The 10,342-nt window shown below is 53.2% G+C and overlaps 2 protein-coding genes across 2 annotated transcripts in view; both read right to left on the reverse strand.

The window, feature by feature from the left end:
- The window catches only part of LOC127749578 (uncharacterized), a 97,545-nt gene that overhangs the window by 76,346 nt on the left and 10,857 nt on the right, over nucleotides 1-10,342 (reverse strand). The window contains exon 2 of the mRNA XM_052268335.1: nucleotides 3,336-3,420. Within this exon, the coding sequence (XP_052124295.1) occupies nucleotides 3,336-3,372 (37 nt within the window). The 5' untranslated portion in view covers nucleotides 3,373-3,420. The remainder of the gene's footprint in view (nucleotides 1-3,335; nucleotides 3,421-10,342) is intronic.
- On the reverse strand, nucleotides 5,502-7,432 carry LOC113207484 (zinc finger protein 26-like). Its single transcript, XM_026424070.2, has 2 exons — nucleotides 5,939-7,432; nucleotides 5,502-5,513 (listed from the first exon to the last, which is right to left on the reverse strand). Exons 1-2 carry the CDS (start codon nucleotides 7,430-7,432, stop codon nucleotides 5,502-5,504), a joined length of 1,506 nt encoding a protein of 501 aa, XP_026279855.2.

The raw sequence follows: 10,342 nt of genomic DNA on the forward strand, positions 1-10,342 counted from the left end.
CCCCTCCTCCTCTCGGCCCAGCGGCCGATGGGCTCCAGCGTCGCGCGCTACTCCACGCCATGCACTCCGTCGTGGCGGACGCCATGAATCCCAAAGCGGCAAGAAGGTGCTGCTCAGGGTGATAAAACCTGCCGAGAAAGGTGATGGGGAGGGAAAGGGGAGGGGGGGGGGGCGAGGGAGACGAGACAGCATTCGAGTTAATTACACCCTAGACGTGCGGCCGCCCGCGTAAATGTTTCGTCTTCGTCACACCCCTTCACAAAAAGAGGGGGTGTTTGGAGGGGCGAAGCAGTGCAAAAGGGAAAGAGGAAAACTGACACAGAGACAGAGAGAGAGGGAGAGAGGAAGAGAGAGAGAGTCATGGCGCGGCTGGCCTGCTTGGAGGAAAACAATTCCCGACGACGTTAAAAAGGGGGCTTTGCGCCGCCATTCGCCGAGGAGCAGCAGCGCCGAGCAGCGCTCGCGGGGCGCGGGGGCGAGTGCGCGTCCTGCACAACGGGTCCCGGTGCCAGCCGGTGCCAACACCGCGGACACCGCCCCAGGCCGCGAGTGGGAGATTAACTGCACCCCGCGCGAGTCCGCCCGGGAGCCGGGAGCGGACATTATTTGCCTGCTTTGTTGTTGATGCTGTACTACTGGGGCGATGCAGTCCGCGGCCCTACTCATGCCAGGCCAGGGTCCGCTCCGCGCGCGCGGCACCCATGCGAGGACGGTCCACAGCAGGCCCACCAACCAGGCAGGCAGCCCACAGCCTCCTTACGAAAGAAGTCCATAGCAGGTCCACATCGGCGCGCATCCTTAGGGATCGTCCAGAACGTTACGTCCGTTATTCACTGATTCATTCGGCAAACATATTATGGGATCTCGGCGCCTGTGAGACTCAAGGTAGGCCATCCCGCAGTACGCGCATGCACTACAGGCAAGATGTTGCGTACCTATCAGGCGCTCTATGAGAGCTTGAAGAGGCTGAACTTATTGTATATCCCTCAAGGCGATTGACGGACCTACTTTCAGGAAGATTCCTTACGAGGACAGTCCACATCAGGATCACAGGGGGCTCCCTTACGGTAACGGTCCACAGCAGGCAAACACCAGGCGGCACCCCTTCCCCTTTCCCCAACTGTCCATACTGTCCACTCTGGCCACCCCTTTCCCTCCCTTCCCAAACGCATTACATATATATCGTTTGAGTTTCCGGCTGACGGGCCGATTTTTATTGTCGACCGCTGCAGCCGATGCATCGGCCGGCACAACACACAGGCCCTGATCCCGCCGAGCGTCGCTCCTTTCATTTCGCCAACACGATCCGTCTTCCTCCCCCTTCTACTGATGCTCTCTCTCTCTCTCTCTCTCTCTCTCTCTCTCTCTCTCTCTCTCTCTCTCTCTCGTCTCTTCGGCAGTAAGCGATGCAAGCGGGCCAAACCGATGCGGAAAGTGAAATCCCGACGGGGATGGCGGCGTGGCGGGCGTGGCGGGCCCCAGGCGGCTGCCCTTCCGGTGGACGTAAAGTGGACATTTGTTGGACACCACCGTCTGCATCCTCGTCATTTCTCTCGCCCCCCCCCCCCCCCCCCTTTCTCTGTCTTATTTTTTAGTCTGTCCTGCTCCCCCTGGCTTGCGAGGGGCAGCGGGACTGTGCGAGGAGCACGTCGATGTCCTGTCCGACATGGCGCAGACCAGCTCGGCCAAGGTAGGGGAAAGGCGAAAGAACAATCGGTTCGAAATGAGAAGCTTCGGCTGGACCCAGCTATGGGCCGTGATCCACACTAAACCTTTTGTGTCCAACCGCGGCCGGCGTTACGGGCCGATACCAAAGCACGAGCGCATGCGGTTTTCATTGATTTCCTTCAAGCCCTCTTCACCTTCGCCGCTCCGAACACACAAGGCGAGTGCTCGAAAAAGGAAAACATTTTCCCGACTTTGATTTTATCATTTGAGGTGCGTGTTGACAGAGCTCTATAGGAAGCAACGAGGGAGTAGGGGGGGGGGGAAGAGCGGGAGAGAGTGAGGGGGAATTTGCAGGGGTGTGAGTGAGGGTGGGAGAGTGAGAGAGGGAGCCGATAGACAAAAGGAGAAGGCGGCGGCGGGACGACGGACTGTCGGCCGTGACGGAGGGGAGCAGGGCGGGGCGGCGCGGGGCGGAAGGACAAGTGGTGCTATTGTCTACTACGTGACACGGTTCTTCAAACATAAATAACAGACAGAAAATTGCAAAGAACAAAAAGGTCCATTCAAATTTTCGCGGCCGTTCGTCCTCCGGCCGCTTCCCGCCGCCGCCTCCCGGCCCGCCCCCGTTGGTGGAGGCGGCCGCTTTCTGCTTCCTCTGTTCTCCCCCAGCGCCGCCCCCAAATGGGCCGCTCTCCTCAATGAAAAGGCAGAGAGCGACGCGATTTGCTGAATTGGACAGTCTGAACACAAATGGAGGGCGTAGCGGGAAGATGTGCGCTAGAGGTGGGTCGCATCTTAGAGAGTATTATCTTTACTCTGACTAGTCAAAACAACCACTTACTTTGAGAATTTCTGCAAAACAACTCTACCACAATGGAAAATTTATTTTACTTATACCGATAAGAGCATGATTTTACGTAGCACGCATTACTCTTTTTTTTTTACATAAATGTTTCAAATATGAATTTTTGTATCAAGCATTGCATTTGTAACTTTTCTCGTTAGAAAAAATCGTTAAAGAAAAAATCGCATTTTCACAACGCTAAACCTTGTCTTTTGGCCAGAGTTCAGTTGAAACGAATGTTAAAAAATCGTTCAGGTTACCTAACAGTTACCTTTACAATAGGCTGCCCACCATGAATTATTTTTCATTAGTTTCAGACTAACAAAACTGTTTTCGTTAAACAAATCGCTTTTTTTCTTTTTTGGACATAATTCTACATTCCTTTTAGCATTCAGCATACCCGAGCCGACTTGTCTGTCGAACCGTTCACAGCATGTAGCGCCGCAGTGCTTTGCATTCAGTTTCAGAGGGCGGCGGTCGGTGGCCGCGAAGAGGCCAGAGAGCCAGACCGGCGACCACACACCACACGGCGCTGCAGAGGAAGGGAAAAGGGGGGGGGGCGAATATTCATATGCGAAGATAAAAGCGCTGACTCCCAAGACTTTCTCATCGTTCAAATCATCCCCCGTCCTGGCGCCCCCCAACACCCGCCCCGCCTTGCCCGCTGCTTGGCTCAGCACTGAGGCCAGTATGTGCATTCTGCGCCCGCCTCGGCATCTCCTGGTCCCAGGGCGCGCGGGGGTATCGATGCACTCGTATTCTGCAGCCGTCTGCTGCTGGAGCGGCGGCCGCGCGGTCAAGAGTATCGCCGAGCGCCACTCACCTACGTTGACGATGCAGATGACGGCCGAGGACGCCATGGACGTCGGTGGGCCGGGCTGACCTGGGCCGGCCGCCAGGGCATCGTTCTGCAACAGACGGAGACGGTCAGGAATACTCCGCGCCGAACCGTAAACTGTGAGGTCCACGTCAAACGTGTCCGCGGCTGGCTGATAACGCGGGGCTTATCGGCTCGTCGATTAAAGGCATCCGGTGAGCAAAGTATTTATTTGTACGGATGTGGGTCGGAGCGAGGATGACAAATGTTACGGGCGGCTCATTCATGTATGGCCGCCCACCAAACAACTTCGGCCGCCTAGACGTTATTTATCCCTAAAGTTGCGACGCCCAAAACTGCATTATTCTACCACCGAGTGATTTCCTCTCTTTTTTTGGCCCTGTTTGTTTCCTTGTTTTCATTCCGCTGCATCTCGTGCACCGCGTATAATGTCGGGCTTGACTATGAATGACTCCTATCGTAATGAACCCGCTGAGGGAGGAAAATGTGGGGAAGGGGGGGGGGGGGGGCTCCGTGGCGCCGCGGATGGTGTAGGCGCAACCTGTCCAAGTCGACTCACTTCCTCCTACCGCGATGAAGCGCCTCTGATTCCAATTCCATCGCAGAAGCAGCAGGGGCTCTGAAGAAAAAAGAGAAAGGTTGCAAAAACACCCCCCCCCTCCTTCAGGCCCCCCCCTTTCGGCTTCATTCCCCTTTCTCCGACCCCTTCTTCTCTTCCTGGAGTCTAATTACAAGAAGCTCCCGCGCGGCAGCGCGCGCCGGGGTGCCTCAAAAATACACAGAAGATGACAAAGAGGGATTTTCCTTCGCGGCAGTCATTTGCGTATCTTCATTCATTCCTATGAGACGGCTTGAGGGGGTTGCTAGAGCGGCTCGTAGTCCTCCCCCCTCTTTTTTTTTTCTTTTACCCCTTTCCTCCGCCGCGTCCTCCCACGCGGGGGTGCATGGTCCTTGCGCGCTTGGCCGGGTTTCATTTTCGAATGCCGTTTGTTTCCCACCGAAGTGTTTTATGGGGCAGCCATTTTCTTTACGAGATTAATACAGCGGCGGTCTGGACCGGCCGGCTACTGGGGCCAGCCAGCGGCTCTGCGAGCGCGCACACAGCCACGAGAAATAACTACAAAATTCACTTACTAAGAATACACATGCTTTTATTTGCAGATTTATTCAGTCTGTTATTTACAAACGGCGTAAACAGTAGGCGTAGAGGTCTTAATTTGATAACACAATCAATACATAATACTAGCCACTCAAACGTGCTGTGAGGAGAAAGATAAATAAATAAATAAATGATACGTCTACATAAATAAAATGACTAAAATTCTCTGTCAATCCAAATGTGTACATTGTAGACTTTAAATAAAGTGTTCATGGCATGCATGCTTTAAATAAGGTGTACATGCCCATGTACACATCTTTGTGGACATGACTTGTACCGGGTGTTTCATAAAAGACAGAGGTGCGAGCGGGTTTGCCTACCCGTTCTTCCCGTAAGGCACCATAGCAAACCCGCCCACACCTGTGTCTTTTGTGAAACACCCGGTATACTAACGGTTGTACCAGGTGCCTGATTCACGCCGCGCGCTTCTGTACTATGCAACCTGGCGCAGGAGACCAGCTCCAATGGCGTGAATCAGCCACCCGGAATGTGCAGTATTTGCAGTGTACATGGGCAGGTACAAATGTTAATTAGAGCATACATGCCATACACTTCATTAAAGTGTACAATATACAGACACATTTGAATTGACAGAGTACACATAAATACATAAATGATACACTGGAATAACAAAGGTGCCATCCAATGCCTTTTTAAAGGTGCGTTAGTGAAATGGTGCTTTAACAAATGCGCTATACTGGCTTCCAACGATGCTATTTTCGGCAATTTCAGAGCCTTTAAAAAGGCACTACTGCAGTAGCGCCTTTGGAAGGAGTTACTGCACCTCTGTTTGTACCGGGTGTAACTGAGAATGCGCAACAGTGTTGCGGGATTGCATACCCGCCAGGGCTGCAGGGGCCATGGCGCCTTACGGGCTAACGGGGTAGGCAAACCCGCAACACTGTTGCGCATTCTCAGTTACACCCAGTACAGTGCACTTGTGGGAAGTCAAACTTTTGTGGTACCCAGATATTACAGAATTTGATTCTTTTTCAGCCCAGAATCTTTAAACACATGTATGAAAAGCATAGGAAATTAAAGTGAAATAATTCACGTAGCCCACAACTTAAATGACCTGATATTTGTCATTAAGATGCCAGTATACAGCACAAAAATAACTATTATTTCAACTGGCATGCAACATTGTCGCCCCTTTTTTAGCAGTTGAATTACTATTCTGGTGAGTTCGTCGAATGGCACTTCGCCAAACAAGTAAATTTGAGAGGTATGCTTAGGACTCTTGTTCTATGTGCGTTTGAAGATGTTTGTAAAGCCCATCAGATCGGGAGAAAGTCTTTCCGCAAACGGAACATTTAAATAACTTTTCATGTGAGTGGATTTGCAAATGACTTTTCAGATCACTCGATGAATTAAATGACTTTTGACAAACGGAACATTGAAATGGTCTCTCTCCCGTGTGGTTTCGTACATGTTTATTCAAACTAGAAGAGAAAGTGAACTTTTTGTCGCATAGTTTGCACTCATATGGCTTTTCACCTGTGTGCATTCGCAAGTGTTTCTTCAAATCACCAGATCCACTGAATGACTTTTGACATACAGTACATTTAAATGGTTTTTCTCCTGTATGGGTGCGAAGATGAGTCTTGAGATTGCAACGAACTGAAAACTTCCTGTCGCACACATTGCACTGGAATGGCTGTTCGCCAGTGTGGGTACGCAGATGGTTCCGAAGATGCTCAGCTTTCGAGAATTTGTTGGGGCAGACAGTGCACTCGTATGGCTTCTCACCTGTGTGCATTCGCATATGCTCCTGAAGTTGGCGAGGTCGACCGAATGCATTTTTGCATACGGTGCACTCAAATCGTTTTTCTCCTGTGTGAATAAGCAGATGCACTCGCAGAGAGGATGATCGTAAGAACGTTTTATTGCAAACGGTACAATCGTAAGACTTGACTCCAATGTGTGTTTCTAAGTGGGACCTGAGCGAGGGAGCTGAAGGGTATGATTTTCTACAAAGATTACACTCGAATGATGGTTTGTCCTCCGAGTGGATTCGAAGATGTATTCGTAGAACTTCAGATGAACGAAACTTCTTGTCACACAGACTGCACTCATATGGCCTTTCTCCAGTGTGGGAATAGATGTGGTTCCGAAGACTACAAGTAGAAGAAAAGGTTTTCGGACACAGCGTGCACTTATGTGGCTTTTCTCCAGTGTGAGTTCGTAAGTGGTATTTCATATGGCCAGGATCCGCAAACTGCTTGAAGCACACCTTGCATTCGAATGGCTTCTCCCCTGTGTGAGTTCGAAGGTGCAAGCGCAGACTACCTGAAAGGGAGAACTTTTTCTGACACACGGTACACTCGAACGGTTTCTCTCCCGTATGAGTTCGCAAGTGTACGTGAAGGCTAGTAGATACAGAAAACCTTTTCTGACATATAGTACACCCATATGGCTTCTCTCCCGTGTGGGATCGCAAATGGAGTTTTAGACCACTTGGATCAGAGAACGCCTTGGAACACAGGGTGCATTTGTACGACTTTTCTCCTGTGTGAGTCCGCATGTGAACTCTTAGCAACGATGAATTGATAAACGTTTTGGGGCAGACTTGGCATTCAAATGGCCTTTCCCCGGTGTGAGTTGCCAGGTGTGATCGAAGATGACTGGATAAGTAGAACTTCATCTCGCAAAAGGTGCACTCATATTGCCTTTCTTCTGAGTGAGTTTTTAGGTGCGTTTTTAGACCACCTTGATTAGGGTACGTTTTGAGGCAAACAGCGCACTCAAATGGCCTTTCTCCGGTATGAGTTTGAAGGTGTGAACGAAGGGAATGAGAGCTACAAAACGTTTTGTAGCACACAGTGCAGTCAAACTGCGTTTCTTCCGTGTGTGTCTTCATGTGGGTAGTAAGGGCGCTTCCTGACTCCAAGGTTTTGCAGCAAACGTCGCACTTGACTGCCATCGTGCTGAGGAGATGGTAGAATTTGTCCGTTAACTGAAAAAAAGAAGAGAATACTCGTTACGGTATTTAATTTCAACAGTACACTAAGTTCATGGTATTGCTGTGCGGAAAGATACTGAATTTATGCAAGCCTTATTTTTTTATAACAGGGCTGTATAGTACGTCATTAAATTATGCTGGCATAACAACACGTAAACTGTACCGGGTGTTGCATAAAAGACACAGGTGCGGGCGGGTTTGCCTCCCCGCTCTGCCCGTGAGGCGCCATAGCCCCTAGGGTAGGCAAACCCGCCCGCACCTGTGTCTTTTATGCAACACCCGGTACATCAAAACACATTTTCATGTCGTTTAGAATTATTCCATGCATTAAGACAGTTAGATATAATATAACAGCCTTTGGATGTTCCTATGCTACTTTATTGTTATTCTGTGCAGAATCTTGAGGGGCGTGTAAGTGCCGGTTAGTATTGTTAGTGCCTTTGTTTACTACGGAATGCATACCTTGCGCTTTGCGGGCGTGAAGGCGACTCCAACCTTTCATTTTCAGACGAACAAGAAACGTACAACAATAAAAATCGAGTAAGAAAACTGTAGAGTAAGATGCTTTGTTTAGGTCATGAAACACTAGTTGTTTGCAGTCCAGCGTCGGAGGCATCGTGGCGCAGCCAGCCGCCGCCCACCAACTACGTTTGGAGAAGACTCTTAGCTAAATTTCATGAATGTATCCTGTCAAAAAAGAGGAAATGAGGGGACGGGAAGCGGGGGACTAAAATGTACGATTATGCCCATTAAACGAGTTAAGTTGGCGCCTACACAATTCAAGCGAATCTTTCAATGATCACTGCGCGTTTCCTCCGTGCATAGGAACAACCTCCCCTCCCCCGCTCGACCTTGATCCGCTTGGTCTAGATCACGGAGGGGACCACTTCCTCGACCCCCGGGCCGGGCTCACATGTCTGATGGCACAATCCCATACCGATGTGCCCAGCCGGGGGCCCCCCTCGGGCCGACCCCGGGGGCCCCACGCCGGCGGCGCACGCCTGACGCACGCTCACGCTCGGACCCCGGGCGTGGCGGGGGCGTGGCGGGGGTGGGGTCGGGGAAGGCGGAGCAGAAATTTGATGACGGCTGACGCTGAATGTGGGTGAGTCACGCGAGGACGCCCTGCCCGCGCTCAAACTCCCTCTGCCGCCCGCCCATCCCCCCTCACGACCCCCCGGGCCCCGGGCCCACCCCGCGCAACCCCTTCCTCCCACTCCCTAAAAAAATCCATCCCGCCTCTGCTCCATCCCGATCCCACCACTCCGGCATTCCACGCAACGGTTTAAGGCGGAGGAAAAATACGGCGCGCGAGGTGCGTTGGGAGTCATTATACAGGCGGCTTCCGGCCGGCGAGGCGGGGCGCGGCGGGGCGGAGCGGGGCGGAGCGGGGCGGAGCGGGGCGGAGCGGGGCGGGGCAGTGTGAGGTGGGCCGACCCAGAAAACGGACAGCACGCCGGCTGGAGGCACGCGTCCCCTCCCCGGCGAGGTTCGAGACGGTTCTGCTGACGCCCACACGACGATGTGCATCGGCGGTAGTATACATTACAGGCGGAGAGGATTGGCAGTGCAAACCTGTGCAAATGTCTCGGCGAGGGCGTTACTGGGTGGAGTCGGCCAATGCGAGCCAGCGGGGTGGCGTAGCGTGGCGCGGCGGCGGCGGGGCGGGGAGTGGCGGGGCGTGGCGGCTTCTCATAATTATTGTTGCGAATCACGCCATCCCGGGCCCGTGGAGGGAGGAGGACGGGAAGGGGGCGAGAGCGGAACAGCCCCTTCCTCCACCCCCCCGCTCGCCCCCTCAGCTACCCTTTTCTCCCCCGACCCGGCGAGCAGATGCTGCCTTCCCCCTGAACCCGTCGTGACTAGGCGGAGGGCGCGGAGAGAAGGCCGCCTTAACATAGGCCGGTAGATGGATGGAAAGATATTCCTGGAAGCTCTGGAATTCGCAAAATTTTAATCTCATAGTAGTAGCTCTGTTATGATGGGGAGTGGCTGTTGGTCTCAATCAGCAGATATCCAACCACAATTCGGACATAAAAAGAAGTATACCCGGAAGTACCTCAAGTACCTATAACGTTACGTGTTTAGGCTTTCTTTTCGCGCGCGTCGCTACCCCGCGCGGCCCCAGGAGCAAGGCGCGTCCGCGCGCGGGGTACGTCCGCGCGTCCTGCTCCGCTGCAAGGAGGAGGAGAGCCTCACCTCGCCGTGGCGTGAGCAGAATGCGAGGCAGAATGCCGCCCTCGTTGTCTGCCGGCACAACATGCTATAGCCTCCCCCGAGCGAGCGAGCGCGCGCGCGCGCGCACAGCCAAAAGCATAAAAAAGTTATTTTTAAAATTTCCCGCGTTAATGAGACGAACGGCACGCTAACTCCTCCGGTCCCGGGCCCCCGTCTGCTGGGGCGGGGCGTGCAGCACATCGCATGGCCCCACTTTGGAATTAACTTCCACGCCCCGCCACGCCCCGCCCCGCCCCGCCACGCGACACAAGGCCGCACCAGGATGCACCGGGGCCGCGCGGCGCGCACAGGAGGGCGTGGTTTAGCAGCTGATTCCCTCCTACAGGCAGCAGTAACAGCAGCAGCAGACTCTGGGCCTCACTCGGGCGACAGAACGGCTGGAGAAGGGCGAATAAAGCCAGCCATTACAGTTGATAAACGCTAACTCCTCAGATCAGCCGCAAACGGGCCACACATTTCATCCCCCTCCCTCCACGCCCCCCCTCCCTCTCGCGCGGCGCCACCCGCCGCTGCTTTCGTCTCGAGATCCGCCCTCGTTTGTTTCCTCAATTGTTTATAAGGCCCGTAAGTCGGCGGCTGAACCGCGATTATCTAATTTGGCGCGCAGAGACGAATGGGGAGTTGGGAGGGGAT

This window comes from Frankliniella occidentalis, unplaced genomic scaffold (assembly GCF_000697945.3).
Source record: "Frankliniella occidentalis isolate FOCC.00 unplaced genomic scaffold, Focc_3.1 Scaffold67, whole genome shotgun sequence".
Taxonomy (NCBI): Eukaryota; Metazoa; Arthropoda; class Insecta; order Thysanoptera; family Thripidae; genus Frankliniella; species Frankliniella occidentalis.